Here is a 24,377-nt window from a genome sequence, read left to right as displayed (position 1 = left end):
CCTCGATGTTAAAGGGCAAGCAAAGCCATCTTACATTGTCCTGCAGAGAAACAACAACCTCAGTGGCAACTTTATTATTTGTCACTGTCCAAGTCTGAACAAAAAAAGAAAGTAAACCCGAGATTAAACATTGCCCTGAAATCAGTCAAATTGGTGCTAAATTAAACAGCCAGGCCTAATGAACATGAAAGGCCACTGATATTTTTAGTAAAAGCTCTGGGATTGGGCTTGGACCTGTGGAGTAACAGTAAAAACATAAAATCATGGAATTCCTGAGTTGGAAGGGACCCACTGGGACCATCAAAGTGCAGATGCTTCAAACTGCCATAGTAGAGTGGACAGGGAAGGAGATCTCTGTAATAATAATAATAATAATAATAATAATAATAATAATAATAATAATAATAGCAACAGCAATGATAACATTTAAAAGAATTGATCTGTGGTCCTTCCATAAGCTTCTCTGAGGGAATGCAGTTCTTCTGATTCAGGATAGCACAAAATCATGGAATGGTTTGGGTTGGAAGGACCTTAACAGTGTGAAGCCATTCCCCTTGTCCTGGTGATCCAGACCCTTCTCCAAAGCCTCTCTCCAGCATTTATGGCTTTACTGTTTCAATTTATTTCTAATTGGTTTTTTTTTCCCTTTTAGTGTTTTAGTAGCAGTAATGCCACTATGATTTAAAATTAAATAAGGGAAAAAAAAAAAGGTTTGGGTGGCAAACCTGATTTCTCAGGGGGTGCAGCCTGCTCCTTTGCTCTTTTACTCCATTTTACGGGGGATACTTAAACAGAAGGAAGTACAAGAACAATAGAAGAGTTTTGGAAAGTATGTGACAGTGTGAGAGTAATAACATTTACACAGGGCCTTTCATCTAGAAGGAACCCAGAGGAATTTGTAAACAGTATTGCTTTATACAGTTTATAAACAACAAAAAAAATTGTTTGCTAAAAAAAAAAACCAATAACCAAAAACCAAAAACCCAACCAAACAAAAAAATATTAGATAAAGCAACTTACATGATTTGTTTTCCTTGGAATAAACAATGTTTTTGCTACAACAGTATCACTCTACTCGTTATTTATTGCATATTCCCTTTCTATGCTCTCTGTCATGGATCTGCTTTCTGGCTGCTCTGCACTGCAAGAATTGAGGATGGAGTTTTGTAATTTCATTCCTATGGAGTGCTCTGTGTTTTGTAAGATCCAGAAAAAGAATTACAGATTGATTATTAGGGAAGTAGCATCACTTTAGTGGGTTCTTGGAGCTATTTATTTAAAAATACACAATGGCCCTGCTTCACTGATTTTTTAAGTGACAATCCAGCAAGTCCTTTGAATGATTAAAGGCAAAGAATTTCAGTTAAAATGAGTTACTTCTTTTGGAATTTGTTTAGAAAACTGTATTTGAAATCACTGGACACTTCAGATGACATGTGTCATCTTTAATGAACCTTGCCAGGCACTGAACAGAAAAATCTTTGTGTCTCCAGAAATCAGGAAGGTTTCCTTAGGATGGAGATGAGCCTGGGAATCTCTGCCTTCATGGCATTTCCTGTGACCCAAAAGATGCCATTTCTGCCTTATTTTGGGATTAGGGAAAGAATCCTAAAAGGATTTTCTATTAATAACTGCCCATCCTCTCAGCTTGAAATAAAACTGGACTCCTCTGGTATGGATTCCTCCCAGGTACAAGGTGTGAGATATCCATTAAAATCCACCCCCTAGGAAACAGTAAATCAAAATTAGTTATAAAAAAGGATGAGTATGTACCACTGCAAAGGAAACTGGAGAGGATTGGGGAAAAGAAAGCAGTGAAAACAATGGAAAAAGAAAGTTTTCCTAATTAACTGATAGGGAAAAAAGACTGAAACAAGACAGAAAAGAACTTAAAATGTTTTTCATTAAAAAGTAAGAACAAAGTCAGGATAGAGGGGATGAAAGTCTGGAAAATACCAAAACCAGATTTTTTTTTTTTCTGGACTATAAATGTTGTTGTCGGGAATAAAGTTCTTATAACGTGCTGTGAAATGAAAAATCAACCAGTAGTGTCTTAAGGTAAACATGATGGGATGTGTTTGAAGGAAAGCAATGCTAGATGATTCTGATTCGGCTCTTTCATTCCCTCAGCTTTATTAATTCCATTGTTAATTTGCAGTACTTTATCAGATGTCACTTTACAGTGTGTTTTAGTGAGGTTTGAGAAAGAAATGAAGTTGTGCTCTGGGTAAGGAATTCTGCAAACTGGAAATAAGCCCTGACTTAGCTTAGACAAGTTCTGACTGTTAATATCAGATTTTTCTAGAGAGAATGTTGTATTCCTGTATTTCCTTTGAATCTTTATTTCATAAAAAAGCTGTGGAGGTGCTGAAGAGCTGCCCCAGTCGAAATGGTTCAAGTTTTATTAGTGGTGTGTTTGGTGATTTATTGGCCCAAGCTCTGATCTAGCTGACATGGCTTGTAATGACTTTGTTCCTCTGAGCAGCATTTTCCCAATGTGCTGTTTGTTTAAAAGACAAGTGGGAGGACAGGAATGTGTTGCTTTTCTCCTCTTGGCTGCTCTCTTTGTGTTCCCATTGGCATCACTGAAGATCCAGGATGAGCTTTTGGAAAACAATTCAAGGAAAGGATTGGAGCCTTAGTTTTCTGTAGGAGCTCAAGACTGATGGAAGGATCCAGAATCAGAGAAGGGGATATTTGTGTGAATTTTCAGAGATGAGTAGAGGAGGTGATTTGGGTTGTTATGGGATTATGGATATGAATCTCCAAAGGGTGGTGCAGATTTTCATCACTACCACAAGGGTAGTAATTGAAAAATAATGTAAAATAACTTTCGTTTTGCTCACTCACAAAGCAAACATTTGTGTAGCTCTTTGGAGAACTTCAAGTAACGTGGGATTCCTATATCCTCAGCAAACCAAAATATATAAAATCAGCACAGCAACAAGTAAGTTAAAATCATCTTCAAATGCAAATAATCACAAACCAGATGCTTATTTCAGTTACCATTTTATAACCCAGTTATTAACAAAAAAGGTAAGAAACTAAGAAGTTGTAACACTGGAGAATTTCCCTATGGGGTTGTTTGTAGGTAACACTTCCATCTTGGAAGTGGAAAAAGCAAGGCACAGGATAGGAGGTCCCAGGGTGCCCTTAGCCATGCCCCTGTTCCGAAGGATCTTGGAGCCCATTTCTTATTCCTCACTGTTGCTTAGGGCAGCACCAGTTGGAGTTTTTTGGTGTAGGAACTTGATAAAATTAGCAGAAAAACTTGGAGTTTGATTCTGATTTTCAAAATGCAATTTTTCTTCTTTTTTTCTGCAGCTTTGAAGTTACTCATTTCCTCTGCACAGAGGCAGAAGATCACTGTGTACTCAAAAGTTATGAAGTAGTTTCCAGTAGGTTTTCACCTATATTTTTGTGGGTGATAGGCCCAGTTAAGCTGGTTCTAAGATCAGATGTTTTTTAGTACTTGCTTGGTTTGCTGCACTTTTGGAAGGACTTTCCCTCAGTGATCCTTTCTTGGATGACCTCTCCATGCTGTCATTAAAACTTGGAAACTTTGGTCTTCTTGACAGTTAGTTCTGCATTCTCATTATGTTCATTCCTATTGTAAACACACTAAAGTTGCTGCTGTTATTGCTTAGAATGGCTTTTTCCTCTGTTGTTTTGAAGTCTAGTAGAAATAGAAGTTAATCTTTAAGAGAGTGGGGCTGGTGAGGATTGGATGGCCCAGCTCGATGGGTCACGCTGTGTCTGTCTTTTCATTTGCCTCATAGATGATGTTCTGCTGACTCCAGCTATTTTTTTGGAAAGCAGAAAAACAATTTGCTTTTCCTTCCCATAAAGTATAACCCTTTGTTTATCCTTGTGCTGCTGCAAGTTTCCAAAATGCAAAGACTTGCAAAGAAAAGAAAAGGAGGAAATAGCTCCTTTTTTTATGCTGTTTTTCGTATCGGCGAGTAGAGTTTAGGACGGAGCTGAATTGTTGACCTTTGTGGAGTTTATTCTTAGAATTGGCTGATTTGTGTGTGGAGCCTGATTGACTGAGCCCAGTTCATGGGACAAACCACGGGCAGTGGGTTTGGGGAGAGCAGTCCCAGCTTTTCTAAGTGACTCTTCTATTCAGTGATAATCAATTTTGGATTTGAAGAATTCTTTTGCAGTTCTTCATTGACTTCAGTTCACTGAGGTAATTGAGAACAGCTCCCTTTTTCAAGCAAGACTTGTATTACGCTGTGAGTTGTTGAATTGCTGAGGCTCCTTTAGTTTTCTCCTGCAGGGATGTTATGAGTTTGGGAAATGCAAGTCACTGCTTCCAAAGTCACTGTAGAGATTTACAAGACGAGGGTTATCATCTGGCAGCTTTTAATGCTGTATTTTATACATAAAAGGGAAGGTAAAAGAAAGGTTTGGGGCACCTGAATGCCTTTCCTGACCCAGATAAGAGCTGCCGAGGCAGAAGTCGGCATTAAAACCTCACTGGCCCTGATCTATAATGTCATCGGAAGAACACATTTGTATTTACAACCTTTTTTTTGCTTGCTTTGTTCCTTAAGAGGCTCTGGCTGCCCACATTTTATGCACTCCTGGAATGCAATAACAATTGTGGCATCATCTCTTCAGAATTCGTTTTCCTTCCTGAGATCAGGGCGGCGATAAGGCCTCACAAAACCCTCACTGGGTTCTGCCTCCCCGCCCTGACATGGGTTTAATTGGATGAATTAATTCTCTCCTTCCCTTGCTTTCTGACCTTTGAAACAGCTTGCTGTGATCTTTGGAATTTTGCAATACCCTCAGTGCTCCGCTCTGGAAAATGAAATCCAGGGTTGTTTTTCTCGGCGGGGCCTACACGGGCCCAAAAACGCATCCAAAGTGTTGTCAAATGTCCATTTAAACTTCCAGAAACGTCTCAACACCTCCCACACACCCGCTCACCGCTCTGCAGGTGTGGAAAATGAGCCCATTCCACTCGTGTAAGTCCTGCTGTGCTCCTGGGCTGTTCTGGAGCCTGCTGGCAAAGAGCTGGATATTTGCAGAGATCTGGGTGCTTTCCCTCCCTGTGGGTGCAGTGTCAGAGTCTCATACAAGAGATTTTGGGGAAATAGAAGCTTAACTGGCTGTGGCTGGGTTTGGGTTTTACTTACTTTTTTTTTTTTTAGGATTTAATGCAATAGGCTGCAGAAAAGTTGTGTTGTATGTGTTCTTCTGAAATGCTGTTTGCCTGAGCCCGGCGCTCCTTCTGCCCGGGATACAGGAGCAGCTGCCCAGGGCGCCTTTAAATCAGACACACATGTCTGTAAGGTCTTCAATGTTTTGTTTCTTGGCCAATCAGTGAGAGAATTTAAATTGCAAAATTGACTGTATTAGCCTAAGAACTGATGAAAACTGAGATTAACCATTTGCTTGATCGCCTCCTCCTTCCCCCCGTTCTCTCCTCCGTATTTTTTCATGGAGAAGCGTGTATTTTTAAATACAAATGATTTATTTTATTTATAAAAATATTTATTTTACTTATAACATTTTATAAAAATACATATTTTTAAAACATTATCTATAAAATGCCATTTAATATGGGCCTGATTCATTTTAAGCCTTGCCATGTTTTCATTCGCAGCTATTTTCTCTTACAGGTATTTTCATGTTTTAATCCTCAGGAATAATTCTCTTTTCTACACTCATTTTTATCCATATGTATAAATCTATTTTTAATGATAATATAAAGGTAATGGAAAGCAGGTGAACAGTGGAAACATTGCCACTGTTTTTAAAGGAATTACAGATTTTCCCACTGTGTAAAGTTAAGTTTGTGCAAAAGTATATTGGGAGGCTGAGGGCTTGTATATAGAATTGTTAAAATCAAAACCAAAAGCATTTTGAAAGGCTGAGGGCTTATATATAGAATTATTAGAAACAAAACCAAGAGCACAATACATCCTTTCATTCAATAAAAATCTAGAAGAGCTTGAAGTGGACAAACTGTTCACCAACAGAAAGGTGGCAGTCAAATAAAATGAATTAAAATGTGAAGATACACAACCAGTCGAGTCAAACATCAATATTCCCTCACCCCAAAATGCCATTTTTTATCAAAATGGCATTAAAAATGCAAACATAAGGAGAAATTAATATTTACACATAATTAAGTGTTCAAAATAGCTCATCTAACCACAGCCTTATCTCCAGAAACAAAAATGCAAGCATCCACTGAGTGATATTAGCAACTGAAAGGCTTTTGTTTAGACTTTTTGTTTTCTTGGCAATAAATAAAATTCTTTGGAAGAAATCATTAAGATATTTCTTAATGTTGCCTTTTCAAACTTTGCAGGCTGCTATCCTTGTCCAGGGCCAAACATGAATCCTATTGCTCTTGGAAGCCGTTGGCTTGCTTATGCAGAAAATAAGGTAAGGAGGGATTTGATATCAAAAAATACTTCTAGATTTATATATATATATGGGGGAAAAGAAAAGGTCTCAGGAAAAAGGTACGTGCAAAAGAAGGTTTGCAAGAGGAGTTGCATTAAAATGACAGACCTCAGTATTTTTATATATCAGGTCTTTACTCTGCACATTTGATTTAAGCTCAGGAACTTGGAAGGCAGAGAAGACAGCCATCAACATGTGTTTCAGTGAGATAACTCAATAATCAACCCATTTTGTGCTTTAAAAGTTTAAAGCATTTAATTACAGACACTTCTGAAGGTAGGCAAAAAACACTTCCTAAATTCTGTTTGGGGAAACTGAGTCTGGATAGAGCCTGGGTTTGTCTGAACCAACACAGCAGGGCACTCTGTAGGTTAGAAAATAGCATTAAATTGGCCACTTTTGAACATCTTTGAAAAAGTTAAGCTCCAGGGAAAAAAAGAAAAAAGAAAATGCTTGAAGACTTTTTCTTCTTTCTAGAGACAAAGGAAATAGGTCCCAAGCAAAGAAATGATCACTGCCATTACCCAGAGAAGTGCTTGTGCATTTAAAGCTTGAAGCGAAGCCTAAATTCAGCTTCTAATGCCTTATTTTTATTTCAAAGCAGATGTTTTTTCTCCCTTCCACCTGTGACTGGAGAAGCTGTTTCTAGAGCTGAGCCAGAAATTTATCAGACTTTAGAGATGTATTTGCTGTTACACCTCCTCCAGCACAGCTGATTTCTTCCCAAATTCAGGCCTGCCTTTCCTTTAGTGCCACACCTTGCTGGTGCTGGAAAACTTGAACCCTTGTCAGCAACTATTGCTGCCAAAACATCAGCCACTGATCAGCAAAAGAATTGTATCACAAAAGGGATTTAAATGGCTTGTGTGTTCCCAGGTAAATTCACTGTGGGCTTTCCGTAGTTCAAGTATTTTTATTTAGATATTTAAATATAAGCAGGACAGAAAAGCCTCTAGAAACAAATACATCTTACAGTAATTTTTAGTTTTATTTAGTTTAAATAGTTAAACAGGCAGCATGTTCTGTGTGCAAGCAACAAATACCTATTTTTTTTCTAATTTTACATAGAAGCACAGATTCTATTGTTAGTTAGGGTTCAAAGGCAAAACCTACTTTTGTAGGGTGATGGCAGGTACAAGAGTCTTGTTTTGATTTATTGATTTTGAAGGAAGGCAATAAAAAGCAAACCCCATGTACATTCCTTTAATCTGTTAAATGCAAAGTTTCAAACAACTCTTTTCCTTTGTCATTTCTTTGCTTGCTCGTCATAAAAAGGAGGGGAAAGCCACACTCGGATTCTTAGAATGTCTGATATTTAATGTTACATATACATGGCTAAAGCTTTTGATTATATTTATTTAAATTTATTTGTGGTATTGCTGCCAGACCAAAAATCCCACCATTTCAAAGTTTATGAATTCTTAGTGAGTACTCATCTGGTAATTGAAAACTGGAGCAGGGGACGCGACAGTCTGGGTGGCACCCAGAAGATTATAAAAAGGGGTTAAGTGTCTCAGCAGGGCTTTTTGCTATTTGTAGGAAAAAATACACCACTGTACATGATAAATAAGAGCTCTGGTAATGGGTTATGGGTTTGTGTAGTTTAATAGTAGTTACTTGGTTGCTGTCTTTCTTCTTGTAGCTGATCCGATGCCATCAATCCCGTGGTGGAGCCTGTGGAGACAACATTCAGTCTTACACTGCCACAGTCATTAGTGCTGCCAAAGTGAGTCCATCATCTGCCCTGGGAGAGCTGCTCGTGGAACATAATTATGAGGTTTCCCTGCTGAATTGTGCTGTGTGTCATCACCCCCCTCCCTTCACAGAGAGGAGAGCACGCTGAGAACCCTGCAGGCATCAGCACCGTGCCTGCACTCCCCATCCTGCAAATCTCTGACTGTAGCTTTCCACAAAGTGTTCCTGTTTCTGAACTGATTTTTTAAAATTTTATTTATTAGAAACAGATATTTATATTAGAGGGAAGTGACAGTGGGATGGATTTGTATAATGGCTATTCATAATGGTACAAGTTTATATGATTGGAAATCAACATTGTGAATTATTAGTCTTTTAGCATCATGAAAAGTGACTTTACAAGTGCCTGGTGCTTTCTGGACTCCATCACACCCCCATTATACATTTTGCTCTCTCTGAAGGGTGACAGCGCAGTACTGGAGCTAATGAATTACCTTCTTTGAAGGTTAGAGCTTATTAATGACTGTTTACATATAGGTTCCATTGCCTCGTTTTCTTACTTCAGATGATGTTATAAAATCCCTCTGTTTTCAGAGAAATGTCTGGGCTTTTGTAGTATCAAAAGAAGCCCATGGCTTGGAAAAATCTTAAACAAGACTGAGCACAACTTTTGTTTTATTGTCTCCCTCCCAGCTCCTTTCCTTGCTGCAACAACAATTTCTTTTTCTCACACACACACACAGAGTGAGTTTTGGCACTGTGGGCTGAACTCGGTGCTGATTACAAGCTTCCCTTGTTACCACCAGCCTTCTCATTTCTGATATGTGCAACAAAACAAACCTAATAATAGGAATGAAATGACAGCGCAGGACAGAAGGCTCAGTGGCACCGAAGAAAACAACAGTTAGGAGAAGCCACAAAGAGAGACACAGGGCAGGCCAGCTCATGTGAAAACAAAATATAAAAACAAACATACTCCATCACAATCACAGTGTGGCTGGAGAAGGAGAAAAATCACAGCTTTTTACATTGTTGAGGGGAGCTGGAGTTGCTCCTCTCCCGAGGCGATTCGCTGGATCGCTGTGTACTTTCACCATCAGCACAGTTAAAAAAAAGGTGTGTGGGGGGGAAATCTCCCCAAATTCCTTCAATCTCAGCATCGTGAACATCTTTTTTATAGCACAGATAAGTTTGAAAAGCTGACTGGCTTACTGTGATCAGCCACAGTTTGGATCAGATGTGGCAAAATCCTGCAAACAGATCACTGTAGCTGATGACCTTCCCTGCTGAGTAGTCCGAGCCAGGGATCATCATCCAGAAATTCTGCTGTTAAGCTGAATTTATCACACTGAAGTAGTGCTATTGCATCATGTGAATAGATACTGAAGATAAAATGTGTTTATAATCATAGGAAAGAAAAGATTGTTAGCCTCTGTACAGAGATAAACTCCCAGTGAGAGTTAGGAAAAGGGATAATCCCCAGGGCACGGTCGCTGTGCTACTCTGTATTTGCACAGCACATTGCTCATGCTCCTGCCTGTTGAATGTTACTGTAATAGACAAGATTAATACTAATATAGTTTTAAATATTTGCATGATTTGGCTCTTGAGGAGTGTCTCAGCCTTAGTGTATTAATTTGTTATCCACGAGTGCGCCACAGTAAATCTGCAATGTTTAATTTATTAGTGATTTCATTGAGTCTTGGCTTGCTATCTAGCAGGTTTTCATCTCTGATAACTGCAGGGCTGACTTTCTTGCTGGCACATAGATGCTCCAAATATCTTTGGAGCTCTTTGTCCATCTCATTGCCTCACCATCAACTTCACTCCCTCCTTATTTAATTCTTCATTTATGAACCTCTGCTGCTGTTGTGTCCTATCAGCTGCTGGGGTTTGTAATTCCTTTGCTTTGATCAGCACAGGATCAGCTTTTTGGGAAGTGGGTGTCCTTTCCTTTTGCCTGCACTGCTGCTTTTTGGTTCAGAAGTGGTTCCATTCAAGTTCTTGTTTTGCCAGGTTACAGCCTTTTGTCTGGTTGGCTTCCAGTTTCCTAATGAAGTGAAAGAACCTTCATATGAAAGAGAAGGAAAGCTGAGGGCTTTCAGCAGGGTCTGTTTGGAGAGCTGCCTTTCAGATCCTCTCTAGAAGGTTCCTTCCATAGGATAAAGGTTTTTTTCAGTCCAGTTGGACAAACACAGTGGAATGGACATGGAATTTCTTTCAGAATAAACCCCATTATCACCTTGTTCAAACTGAGTGTGAGGCTCGGCCCCACTGTGTTGACACCCAAGGCAGATCTTTTTGATATGTCTTTTGCTTTCTATAGATTTTTCATTTGAAATTGAATAAATAATATAAAATACATCTATTATGAGAAACGGGAACAATATATTGTGTTGTCACTAAAAGGATGCAAGGCCTTTGTTGGAACAAAGCATCCTAACAGGCACTGAATGGTGCATTTTAATTCTTTTCATCTAATTAAAGTTGTACTTATTTTTCAATTAAATGAGGTATGAGGGCATACATTTATTTTAATTAAATATATGTATTTCTTTATATTTAAATGAATATGAGCAGCCATATTTTTAAGTAGATAGGGTACACATGAGCTTATAAATAATGTGTGTTTCTGCGCATTGTGAATCACTGGTTACAAAAGAAACTGGATCAAATATTTTAATTTTATTTATAAGCAGACTTCACTGGCAGGTTCCCATCAGTGACAAAGGAACTGGGACAGTGCAAACTTCAACCCATTTCATTTAAAATGTATTTGCTCTGTCACATGTCTCGCATCAAATTATAAACCAAGTCCTTCTCACCTCATAACTCCTTTGCCTGATTCCTTCTCCGTATCTTTTAATCCTGTAGTGGTAAAGTGATTTAGCAAAGGCTGCATCTGTTTTCTCTTGTTACCTGATAACTTCTTAATGAGGACTAACAGCTTATGTGAGAGCAAGGTCATTAGCCCTAATGGATGGAGGGGACAGCTGATATGGCATGGGAAAGGTTAAAGATTACCCCAGAAGTTTTTGCAAATATACACAACAGCACAGGGCAGTAAGTGCTGTAATGGTTCTGCACTGATATTTCTGAGTTAATGGCCTTGGCCACATCTCTGCACACCTCTCCCTGCTGCAGGCCCACGTTGCTCCCACACGGAGCAGGGATTCAGCTTCCTGGACAAGCACGGTCATTTTTTTTCTAGAGAGCCATAAATTTATGTTTGGTACTTTGTCATCCCACTGCTCTCATTATAAATATTAAAGATATTTTCTAAAGCGGGTCAATTACAGTTTTTAGCCTTTCCCTTGCACAGGTATTTTGCTGTGTAGCATTTACTGCTTTCTCCTCCCTGCTGTATAAACTGAGAACGAATCATTTTCTAGGATTTGAACTACTGGCCAAAAAACTGCCTTGTCAGTTTTTGCCAGGAGAGCTGGAATGCATTCCTGTGATGGCACTGGGGCTATTTTAGGTTTACTCCTCAGCTATCAATATCTGCTTTATGTTACCTTTCCCAGCCTCCTGAATTCGCCACTGTTAAAACCCATTTTATTCTCCTCTGTCGTAGCCGGGTATAAAAAGAAATAACAAGAAACAAATGGCAGGATATTACTAAAGACTTTAAACCCCCAAAGCCATTCCTGTGCTAAAGGCCTGGCTCGATTTTAAGTGGAAGTATCTCCATTAGCATTAATGGGGTGAGTCCATCAGCAGAGGCATCTCAGAGGTTAATCAGCCTTCCTGGCTGGCCATGGCCATCGATACCGTGTGGCGCCTGCTGCTGTTGGCCCTTCAGAGGTTTTCCTGACAACACACTAACAGACTTTGTGTAAGTCATTTCCCATGAATTATTAAAACAAACGTTTGGCTGCTAATTGATGAACACTAATGTGTTTTCTAATCACTGCAGTTTGAGATTTTAGCACTAAACAAAGCAGTTGCAATTGATTTGTGGCTGCTTCTTGGTTTCAGCCTGGGATCTGGACATTTTTTTCCTTTTCAATTTAGCAGGCAGCTTAGCTTGTCTTTTTAGTTAAGAATTGGCTTGTTACAGTGTCATTCCATTCTGATCTCTTTTGCTATTTCTTATTTATATTGCATAATAAATCTGCTCAATTCTTTACAGGCAAATAAGGCACAGTCCTTGGTTCAAGGAGAAAATATTTAAAGTTGTAGTTGGGCTTGTTTTTCTTTCAATCTGCATCTCTCCTACTGTGTCTAGTCTGCCTCTTCCTCCAAATAAAATAAAGTGAAATAAAAATGATCTTCAGCATCTTTAGCTGCTAAAAGCTGGTGCTTTTTTGGATGTGTTTTGAAAGCCACGTCTGGGAAATGTGCAGAGCCTGGAAAGTCCCATTCCTTATGCTGGGATGTGCCTGAGAGTTGTCCTTTCCAGGACCTTGAGGGTGGCATTTTTAATTTTCTTGGATTTGAGTCCCATATTCAGTTTTAATACTTAATTGCTGAGGAAAAAATGAGTGTGTCAGATGTAGCAAAGGCCAAATTCTTGGTCTCTTGCACTGTGCAGAAGACAAAACTCTGTCAGCTTTGGGGGCTGTTTGTATTTCTTTGTGAACACTGCCCTCCTCACACCCATCGTGGCCTCATCTTTGATCTTTCTGACCATCCATGCTCTTGGAGTAAGTAAAATCAAAGTTAAAAATCCCCCCAGCACTGGAATACTTTAAATACGAAAACATTTTGAACATTAAAATACTTCTTTTTTCAATAATGCTTTGGCATAATTGAATTCCAAAATAAAGGTGAATTCTTCCATTTGCTAAGATGCCAAAGTTTTCAAGCTGTTTTGTTACAACCTTTTGCAGCTGATACATCACTCCTAAAAAAACATCATTTAAGGTTTTTTTTTTCCTTTTTTTTTGCAGACTATAAAGACTGGGCTGACAATGGTGGGGAAGGTGGTGACACAGCTCACGGGGACGCTGCCGTCGGGAGCCACCGAGGAGGAAATCCTGGCTCACAGCAACCTCCGCCGGAGCCCCCTGGTGCCTGGCATCGTCACCATCATCGACACCGAGACCGTGGCAGAGGGACAGGTAACAGTGAGCACCCAGACAGAGCACCCATTCCTCCACAATCCCAGGGAAATGGGGTTTTGTGCTGCTGGGAGTGAGAAATAAGCCAGATTTTTTTCAGGGCAGGAATTTTACAGACCCACAGAACTGGGATGAAATCCTGTTTGGGCTTGAGATGCAGCCAAAATACATATTGTCCTTCCAGCATATTTATGTGACACTTTGACAAGATCAAGTGTGAAGTGTCACATTTTGTCTCCCCAACACTTGTTCCTAATTGACATTGATTGATGCTGATCAGTCGAAGTGGAGATGTACTCTGATTATTAATACAGAATGGGCTTGGAACATGGGCTTGTTTAGGAATAGGGGGAATTGTTGAATTCCAGGTTAAAAAAAAAAAAAAAAAGAGAGAAGTTGGGTATGAAGTGTAAAAGCTTATCATTTTATATAAATCCCAAATGCCATCGAGTGTGATGCAGTTCTGTGAGGCATTTGCACCTTTTTACTAATAATAGAGTAAATTTACTGTACATAATAATACACAGTGCAGTGCTTCAGGCAGGATCATTTGTTACAAACTCCGTACCATTATCAGACAATTTTTAAATTGCTGGATTTTCCTTAAGATATCCATGTCTTTTTTTGTTTGTTTCTACCACTCATTTAATTTTAAAGTGTCTGGTCCTGAATTTAGTATTTATGCAGAACTCCCACACACTTCATTATTCTGGTAACTAGTCTGTAAGATTTTTTTCCTCATGGTCACATTTATTGAATTTAAAGCAGAAAAAGTCTTTATTTTTTTCTTGTTTCCCCCTATCTTTATGATGCTTATTGCAGGTAAGTTAGTGAGGTATTAAGGACACATCAGAAGCCAAATTCTTTTTCTCTTTTCTTTCTTCTTTTCTTTTCTTTTCTTTTCTTTTCTTTTCTTTTCTTTTCTTTTCTTTTCTTTTCTTTTCTTTTCTTTTCTTTTCTTTTCTTTTCTTTTCTTTTCTTTTCTTTTCTTTTCTTTTCTTTTCTTTTCTTTTCTTTTCTTTTCTTTTCTTTTCTTTTCTTTTCTTTTCTTTCTTTTCTTTTCTTTTCTTTTCTTTTTTTCTTTTCTTTTCTTTCAGGAAAATAAAATCTTTTACTTGAAAAAAAACCAAAGCAAAGAAAAACCTTGTTATGGTTGTTCCCTGAGAATTAATTTTGGAAGTACTTAGCCAAGCAATGTTGCATTGAAAGGGGATTGTTCATAAAACAGAACAGACATTTTCTTCCAAAATTGAAATAAAAGAAAGAAGAAAATGGAAAATAAAATTAAGATCTTAGAGTCAGGTCTTAAAATAATTCTGTTGGCTGTTGGGGTTTGTTTGAATTTCCAGGAAAAAAAAAAAAAGATCTTTTGGCTTTTCATCTACAACAAGGAAAGAAAAAAAAGACAAATTTTACTTCATAAATTTCTGATGAAGCCGTTTAATGTGGTCATTATTTCTGCTGGTCGCTGTCTATGCTTTGGTTCTTCTGCATAGGCCTGGGGGGAAAAAATGATAGCTCTTAGGTTTTTAAGGCTTGTTATATATGATTTAGAGGTTTTATGAACTTGTCCTCTGACCCTAACAATACAGGGAGCTATCAAAGCCTAAAGGGCACTACAGGAGAGGAGCTGTAGCAATGATAACGCTTGTCTATCCCTGCTGCTCTAACATAAATAAGCCATCAGCTCTAGGAAAATAAGTTTTGTCTTGAACCTCTAGGAAGTTGGATATCCTAATTGTATGTATGTATTGCATTCATATTTTTGTGATCTGAAGTTTTTAAACGTTGTTAAATTATATTATTTATTTGCAGTGCTGCAATTTGCTTTCAGAATTAAGGTTATATTTCTTCCAGGAAAAAGAAAATAACCTTTCTTTTGCACTGTTAGATTTTCATGGTGCAGGAGATTTTTTGACAATTTTTTCTTACTGAAATGTCCCTCTGGCAAAAAAAAAGTTGATTAAAAATAACTAAATGCACTTTGTACTTGATGATTCCACACTGCCCAGTACAGAGCCTTCTCATGTGAGGAGTGTCCTGGGTGCTCCCAGTCCCTCTGAGTCTTTTTCTGTCCCTCCAGCTCTATTTCCAGTGGAAATGTGAGTTTTTGTGCAGATGAGAGCTGGTAGATCCTGATTTTGGCAGGGATCTTGGCATGTCCTGAAGAGCCTGGCAGGGATGTGATGCTGTGTGCTGGCAGGAGAATTCCTGCAAGGAATGCCAGCGTGGATGGCACTTGTTTGTACTGGCTGGGTAATCCTGGCTGGGTTTAAGGCAGAATTCATGGAAGTGTTTTAGCACATCTGACCTTTAAATGAGGCGAGAATCTCACTGAGCTCATCGTGGCTGCCCTGGACTCCAGCAGACACTGGAGCATGGAGCTGATCCCAGAAGTGTGAGCTCCTCATTCCAGGAATTTCTGAGATTGTTTTACTCTCCTCTGGAAAATCAGTTTGCTGGGAGTGGTCACCTGAGCTCCATCATCACTGTGGCTGAGATGGAGGGGTGATGGAGCAGGTTGGGGATGCCAAGTCCAGCCTCTCTGGTGTTTTAGGGTCACTCTCTGTTTTCCATTAAAAAAAAAAAACTCTGGATTTTTGAGAGTTACTGGTTCATAGAATCACAGATTCACAGAATCACTAAGTTTGGAAAAGACCTGCAAGATCATCAAGTCCAACCTTTGACTGAATCCTGCCATTCCCATGAAACCAAATTGCCACATCTGCTCATTTTTTGAACCCTCCTGGGGATGGTGACTCCACTTCCCTGTGGGGGAACTCCTCTTCCAGTGCTGAACCACTCTCAGCAAAGGGATTTTTCCTCATCTTGGTACCCCAGTTTTCAGATTCCTGAAAATAAAGAGTTCTGGGTGGAATCAACAGACACTTCCAGCTGGGAAGAGATGCCTGGTTGGGGCTGTTCCACGGCTGTGCCTATCAGGCTCTTCCTACACTCACTGGGAAACGCTGAATTAAAAATTCCAGTCAAATATTCTCTGGGCTAAACTAACACTTGGAAAGCCTTGAATCCCATTCAACAGGGTTTTGGTAGCAGCTATGGGGATTGGTGTGTGCTCACATGGGTTTCAGCCTTGTCACAACTGAAGGGAATTGCAGAAGCAGGAAGGAGTTATTTTCTTATCATCACTACCCTCCTAATACAAAATAAATACCTCACCTCCTTCAGGTCAATAAAGATTTCTATCACTTGCACAGCCTGACTAAGAATTTGGGTGTTGCAGTGAAAGAATACATTTTCCAAGTAGTTAAATATATCTGTAAAGTAAGATATAGTAAAGAAAGGAATAAATATGTTTTAAAAAGAGAAAATGGAAGACAACGAAATAAATCTAAGGCAGGCAAACACATCATTTTGGAGGAGAAATAAGCATTTTGTTTGAGTGGAGAAGCTTTTTTTTTTTTTTTTTTTAAATAAATGTATCTAAAGTCTTGTAAATCCAAGTACTTCTTCAGTTACTTCAAGCACAGCACACAGGTTTCAAAGATGGACTGAGCTGCTCTGTGCCTGTGTACAAATATAACAATTTCTGTGCCAGTAGGGTGATGAAGGGACATGTTTGGGACACAAGCCAGGAGAGCTAACTACAGCTTTAAGTTTTCAGTAATTTTTTATCATTTCTCCCATTTCCAAGGCATCAAATACAAGGAATGTGAGAGGGAGCTCGATGTGTCTCATTCACTGCCCTGCCCTGTGCTGCCATGGCAGAGGCTGAAATGCAAACTCACCACTGAAAAATACACAATTAAAGACCAAAGAACTCTGCTAATGTAATCTTGCAGGATTAAATATGCAGGGAAAGTATTTTTAATAAACCTTATGAATGTAGATACTGTAGGAAACTCTCATCCCCAGCAGTTGTTTATGTGATAGCTCCTACTTTCAGAATTGGTGATACTTTAAGAAAATTTGAATTATGAGGTAATTAAATAAATGCAGAGGAATGCAGAATTATTGACATTGGCTGTCAGGAGATATTTGTAAAAGGAATAAAAATAATTATCGAGATGCCCAAGTAACTTTGTGGTAAACCAAAATATGTTAACAAGGTTGTGTGCTTGTTTAAACTTCCTTCTAATGAAGTGTTAGCAAACTTTTCAGTTAGATGGAAGGACTATTTATTTGAATCCCTTAATTAGTTGAAATGGATAAACCTAAAGCTGTACAGATGTCCTCTTTTTCAGTAATTGGAATTAAATGTGTAAGACTTTATTGGCTTGGGTTTGAAAGAAAAATTATTTTCTTTCGACCTTTGTTTCTGTATTCTTAATTAATTCATCCACTGGGCCACCCACGTGCAGGCTGCAATAATGACCTTGCTCAAAAGTCGCCAGTTTTGGGGCTGCATGTAAATCTGTTCAACATCTAACAGTTGGTTGACAGAGAAAGATGTGGCCATTTAAAAATACAGAACTCGATTCTGGGTGCTGCGTTCGCCGGGGCTGGGATTGATGAGATCTCGCCGCGCGCTCGCAGCTCATCCACAGCTCAGGCAAATATTGGAGGGAATATTCTCAAAACAGCTCAGTAAAACAAGATAACATGTTGATCTGTTTATGTTTTAAAATGTGATCAGGGTGGGTTTTTTTTTTCCCTGTTCCCTATTAACTTTTTATTGCATTAAAGAGGAATTTTCAGAAAAAAAGCAGCCGACTGCCGCAGTTTCCAAAGTTCATTTTCATTTGGTGAGGAGTTGATAGCAATTGAACCACATCAAGATGCTTATCAGGAGCAGGAATTGTTGTGAAACTTTGGTCTGAAGCAAAAAGAAGCTCAAAGAGTAAAGCATATTCAATAATAAAACTTTAACTACAGACATAATTCCACTGGTCATTAACACCAGGGCTTTTATTTTAGGACCAGCTTTGGCAGAGGTTGATCTGATGTCCCAGTGCTCAGATATTTGGCCTCAATTTTCTTCACTTTTTATATCTACGTGTATTACAGAAGAATTCTTTTTATATAGAAATATAAAAAGAGCTACAGGATTCCCTCAGAGCATAATACTGTCTGCCTCACTTTTATTAAAGGAGATCTGGTTTTTGTCAAGAAGACATTTTTGTCTCAGATAAATGGTTCAGGCTGAGCGCGAGGCTGGTTTGAGTTTATGCTGGATTCTATTAAAAGGAGTGCAGTAGTTAATGCCACAGATCTATCACTTTTAGCCCCTTTCCACTGAAGTTTGACCTTGGCTGTAACTTGGGGGAGGCTCTTTGTGTGGAGGAACTGAATCAAACTCCAGCTCTTTAAAGCATTGGGGATCTCAAATGCACAGCAAATATTTGTGATATCATATTCATATTTATAATTATTGCCAAACCTATTTGTTTTTATGATGATGGGGTTACTCTTTTCTTAATTGTATTAAGAGTAGGACCTGCCTGATTAGATTTGGGTCCATTTTTATTTGTGTTACTTTCATGTTTTATTTAAAAACATGTCTCCACTGGGATAAGTGGTGTAATTTGCCTTTAAAGATTAAAATAATTAAAGTCATAATTACGAGTGGCTTCTGTTCAGCAGTACGGAAAATACCACGGAGGAAGGAAAATATGGCACAGGAGAAAAGAGCTCTGGCTGCTGTTACCTCCTGCCCTCCAAGCAAACACCACTGGCTGGTAGTAAATGTAACGATGCCCTCGGTGTTTTGTCTCTTCTTTTAGAGTGAGATAAAGAGGATTTGATTAATCTTTGATGAACTTCAGAGTTTTGTAGTAACAGAGCTGCTTTGGGAGCTGGTTTGGCTCGGCACATCCAGCCCCGGGCTCTTTGGCTGGGCAGCTTTTTGGAAAATCCTGTTGCAGCTCTTGATAAAATAATTTTGGCCATCAGGAGCAGCTGAGGGCTCGTTCACAGGAGAGTCTTGGTAGAAGGGTCTCAGTGTTGGTCTCTTGTTGGGAGCTCTGCAGGGAGGATCCTGCTGAAGCTCAGTGACTCTGTGATTACCAGAGCAATGCTGAGATTTATGAACCTTTCTCGGTGAGAGACTTTGGAAGGTTTTTTACTCGGAACAGCAGAGTGGTTAGAGGCCACTACCTTGGAGAAGGAAGCCTGTTTGGGAGAAAGAAAATTGCAGCCTCAGGATTCCTGTGGGCTCTGCATGCTCTGGGAAGGAGAACGAGCTGCTTCCCTTGAGCTCCCTGACAGCACTTGCATGTGTTATTAGGGAAATTGTCCCTCTGTTTTGATTTTCAGGAAAAATTCCCAACTCCTCTGTTTTCAGGGGCATGAAACCCTCAGCTGGCTGGAGGAGCTGGTGGTACGTTGGGAAGGTTTGGTTTGATCTTCCTAAAGCACCGGGTGTTGTATCAGCATCATTTTGAGTTCCTTAAGTTCTGTAAAAAAGGGAAATTCCCGCTGGGATTTAAAGCTGTGCAAGCTCTGAACTGGGACGGGAACCAGGCTCTGGTTTGGTGGCATCTCTGGGAGGGACATTTGGTTGATGATGTAGTTAAGTCCAATTCCTTGGATTTTTTTTTTTTCCTCCTTCCATTGTAGTGTTGGAATTGTAAAAAGTGATGTTTGTTATCCCCAGCTGTGCAGTGCAGAAGAGCAGGGGGAGGACTGGACAAATCCTGAAGATTTCAATGGAAATTGGGGATTTAAAAAAAGCATTTTTCTCTGTTCCTAACGGATTTATTTTTTCATGCTGATTTTAAAAAGAAGAAGAATATTTTTTCATCTTTCCATGCACAAGCAAGTGTTGTTTCCATGTGTGTTCCCAAAGCCAGTTATGCCCATTCTGACACAGGGAGTGACACAGATCAGGTGCTGAGAAAGGAGCCCTGAATGTCACATTCCCCACTGTCCAAGATTTCCAAATTTTTGAGTGATGAAGGTTCTTTTGTGGTTGGTTTTTTTGGCTTTTCTTTTGCTTTACTTGATTAGTGCAGGAGATGAACATACTTGAGTTTGAATCTGCAAAGGCCGACCTGCTGTACCTGAAAATCCACGTTTGCAGTGAAAGGGGGAGATCTTTAACAACTCCTTTTGCACTGGTTTTTTTTTTTTTTCAAGAAGATGTTTTTAAGCAGTAAATGACAAAAAAAAATGAAAGCATGGAATCAGTTAACATCACATACAGACAGAAATTTGGCCTTTTGGGTTCTCAGATTTGTATGTCTGAGGTGTTTTGCAGTTTTTAATGTTGTGACTTTTTGCTTTGTATAATGTTTCCAGAGGAAAAATATTTAAGGATCATGTTGCCATCCCGTGTTCCTGCCTGTTGGACAGGGGTTTAGTTGCAGGGGTGATAACAGCAGTGCATTTATAATTTTTATTTTTTCTCAAATAAAGCCATGTTGAATTAATCCAGTTTACAGCCTGTAGAGGATGATGCATATGGAATATCCTATATAACTGTTTCTACCAGTGATTTAGATCCTGTGATACCTGCACATTTCTGATTGAATATTTTTATTTAGCAGGCTAGACCCGCAAAAAAACCTCTTCGTAAAGCTGGTTTGTGGTGTTACTTTGTGATTATCATTTCTCTTTAATTAGAGCAAAACACTGAGGCTGAGCCCATGCTCCCTGGGAGTGGGAGCTGTGATAAATGATGGGTGGGAGTGCCTGGGTGCAGTGTCTCAGGGCTGAGGGAGAGCTGTGCTCCTTTGAAAAGCCCTTCGGAAGATCTCCAGACCCTTTGGTTTCGTGGTTCTGGAAGCAGCACGAAATGCTGACGAGGGAGAGCAAAGCCATAATTGTGCTGTGTGCCAGTGCCAAAGCTCTGAGCTCTGACAGCCAGGCAGGCCCAGGCCCCTCCAGCCCCATTCCGTGACTGCTCAAAGCTCTGGGAGATGATTCCTCGTTTTTTTGAAGCGGAAAAATATCTTGAAATTATTTTGATATCTGTTTGGGATAGGAAGTATTAAAAACCTTGCAGATGATTTTGGAAGAGGCAGACAAATTATTCAGAACTTGAAACGGGTGGTTTTGCACTGTCTTAGTAAGAAGAGGTTTTTGCTCACCACAAAACCCTCTTTTTAAAGTCCTTTTTTGATAGGTCTTTCTTTTTGTTTTACTTAGTTTAGCTTTTAAGAGGATGTAATCAAGGAATAAAATACTCCTACAGCTCTTGCACGGTTTTGTCCACACATCTTCCAGTTCTTTTCTATAAATCTAGGAATGTCTTTGCTTTTCATACAATTAAACATTGATATTTTGTCTCTTTGTATGTCCTCACACTCAGCTTTAGTTTGACTGGCCCAGGAGTTTTATCAGCTTCAAATTGGCTTTTGTTTGAGACCCCAAATTTTTTGTGCCTTTTCCCAGAAGCTGTTGCACAGCACAGATCTCAGCCCAGGTATTTCCTTTTCCACTGAATTTCCCTCTGCTGTGCAAACTCTCTCATATATTTTAATTCCTTTTTTGTTCACAAGGAGGTATTTTATGAGGGCATGATTTTTTGGTCACAACCTTTGTAATACTGTTACCTCATGTTCAGTGAGGCAGTTTCAAGTTGGAGAAAATCCATGTTAACTGTGAATTCCACAGTGCAGCTGCTTCCACACACACTCCCAGCCCTTGGCATTCTTTGCATCCTTTGGAAATCCAGATCCCTCAGTTCCAGCACCACTGACAGCAGGATGGAAGCTGTGCTATTCCCACCTGAATGAAGGACTCATGGAAAGCAAACCCACTTTCTCTGGGGTTTGATCTGGTTTTCCACCCATTTGCCTTGTGCACTTGGAATCAAAATACTGATTTATATAAGGGTTAAATACTCCCTTTTCTTTCTAGGATGTGATTTTGTTATTGGAAACTTCCACTGGAGCTTCCTGCACAGCATGGTGTAATGAGCTGCTGTGCAGTCAGCCATAATTTGTGGAGCAAAACAGGAATAGTTTTCTATTTTCCCTAATTTGAGTAACAGGAATAGTTTTCTATTTTCCCTAATTTGAGTAAGGTAAATAAATAGGAAATGCAGGCATAAAGTACATAATCCTTTCTGGTTGCTCCCAGGTTATTACAGAAGGTCTCATGTCTCTGTATCTGAAAGAATTCCTGAGGATTGCTGGTGTTCAGCTGACAGGCAGTTACATTGTGAATGTGAACACCTTACAAACCAATCCCTGTGTCAGTCAATTGGGATTTCCCCCCTGGAGTGTTTTTCCCTCCTAATCCTGGGCTCTGTTCTGTTCCCCAGGTCCTGGTGAGCGAGGACTCGGACAGCGATGGCATCGTGGCCCATTTCCCTGCTCACGAGAAGCCCATTTGCTGCATGGCTTTTAACCCCAGTGGTAAGAGATTTTTCCAGTTATTGGGATAGATAAACAGGGCAGTAAATCCCATGGGAATGTGTCCCTTGGCTTTGGAGGGATTGCTGGTGCCACTGCAGGTGCCCATGACTGTCCTGCTCTGTGGAGGGTTGGATGTCGAATTTGTCTTTTCTGGAAATTTCAAAATTTAGGCAACTCTTTCCCTGTGGTAGAAGGGAGGAGATTCAGTCCCTCTTCCACTGCTGAGGAATTCCTGTGTGTTGGGATCCTGCCAGCCAGGTGCACACATGTTGCAATACTCAGGTATCCAGAGGTTCAGCACATGGATTAAATTGCAGTCCTCCATAAATACAGAAATAAAATCGTTTCACTGGTTTTTAAAGTAACTTATTATTTGTTTGCTGCTGAAGAGTTTGTGATCTTACCCTCTCTCCTGAGTGAAATCAGCTCTAATCTGAAAATACTTGTAAGAAACTCCTCAAAAGTACCTATTTCTTTCCTTCCTCTTTATCAGTGAACAGTCACTGTGGGCAGCAGGGACAACTACAAACCTTGTGTATTAACAGATCTTATTAATCTGACAATTAACATTTCATTATCTATAGATAAATAATGTTCTGGCTGATTGCAGCAGCACTGAGGGAAATGGTCAGAGAATCAACAGCTTCCATTGCCTAAATTAACAATTTCTAAAATGCAGCAAATGCCATGAAGATCATGAGGGTGAAGTCACATTTCAGAGAATAAAACCGACTGTCTGTCATTTATGTTTTCACTTTTGCTGACCAGTTGGTGTCATTCTGACACCCCATCTGTTGTGTCAGAACTCTTTAACAGTGCAGTGCAGTTCACTGGGAGTTTGTGACAGAAAAGCTGTATTCTCATCTGCCTGGATTTTCTTGGAAGGGAATTTTTTGTGGAGCTCTGCGCAGTGAACTGAGAATCCTCTATTCCAGAACAGTCATTTTGCTTTGTGCTCTGGAAGAAGGATGATACCTAGAGTGGAGCAATGCTAATTAAGTGAAATAAATAAGTGAAATAAATACAGCTGCTTAAATTAGAATGCTAAATAGATATTAATTAAATGCCTCCTTAAGAGGGTTTTTAGGATTGTGTAAATTTAAAGGGCAGCAGAATGTCTATGCAAAACCAAATTAACTTGTTATTTTTCAAAAGGAAGGATATTTTTGCAAATTGCTGGGTACTTGTATTATGATGAAGTTCTTTGGTTTGCTCAGGTACTGGAATGACCATAATTTAGAGAGTGACACTTGGATCTAATGGTGTTTAATGGCAAAACACTTCTTTAAGTGGTGTTATTTTTGGCTCCTTGCAAATGCTGTGTGCTGCAGGAGATTTGCAGGAGGGATGGGGACAAACCAGCAGAGGACTCTTCCCTCATCTGCCTCCAGTGAGAGCAGCACTTAGCCCAGGGTTCTGTGTTCTTTATTTAACATCAAGGCAGGGTTTTGTTTGAAGCCAGGGCTGTAACATCATCCCAGCCCATTCTCTCGTGGTCTATTGGCAATCAGGCTGAGCTCATTACAGGGAACAAAACAAGAGGTGGCTTTTGATACTGTCCTTGGCTGCTTGCTCTGAAACCCCACTTTTACTCCTAATTTCAGGCAGTGTTTGTGTGTCTGCACCAGATCACAGCGACTGCAAAGCTGTGCTGGGGAGGCAAACAGGGAGCACTGCTCTGTTTCACTGAAAATTTCACCTTCTGGGGCTGATAAACCCCTTAATTCCATCGTGTCTCAGCCCAGGAGCTGCACAGGTGCTCAGGTCTGAGTTTTGGGAGGATCCCTTTACAGATTTTTACTGTGTTAAAAACAAGCAGAATCCTCCCTTCATTTGGGCAGATCAGAGGTATAAAGGCCTTTTTGGAGTGTGATAATTAAAACCAACTTGTGTGTAAATGATCCCCTTCTCTCCATACTACAGGGAT

The 24,377-nt window shown here is 39.6% G+C and overlaps 1 protein-coding gene across 24 annotated transcripts in view; it reads left to right on the top strand.

The window, feature by feature from the left end:
• The window catches only part of BCAS3 (BCAS3 microtubule associated cell migration factor), a 299,613-nt gene that overhangs the window by 40,732 nt on the left and 234,504 nt on the right, over nt 1–24,377 (top strand). For all 24 annotated transcript variants that reach the window (XM_069033155.1, XM_069033159.1, XM_069033158.1 and 21 more), the window contains 4 exons: nt 6,329–6,405; nt 8,069–8,152; nt 13,017–13,187; nt 22,357–22,450. In XM_069033155.1, the coding sequence (XP_068889256.1) occupies nt 6,329–6,405; nt 8,069–8,152; nt 13,017–13,187; nt 22,357–22,450 (426 nt within the window). The remainder of the gene's footprint in view (nt 1–6,328; nt 6,406–8,068; nt 8,153–13,016; nt 13,188–22,356; nt 22,451–24,377) is intronic.

The sequence above is a fragment of the Aphelocoma coerulescens genome, chromosome 19, assembly GCF_041296385.1.
Source record: "Aphelocoma coerulescens isolate FSJ_1873_10779 chromosome 19, UR_Acoe_1.0, whole genome shotgun sequence".
Taxonomy (NCBI): domain Eukaryota; kingdom Metazoa; phylum Chordata; class Aves; order Passeriformes; family Corvidae; genus Aphelocoma; species Aphelocoma coerulescens.
This window is presented reverse-complemented; position numbering and strand designations above follow the sequence as displayed.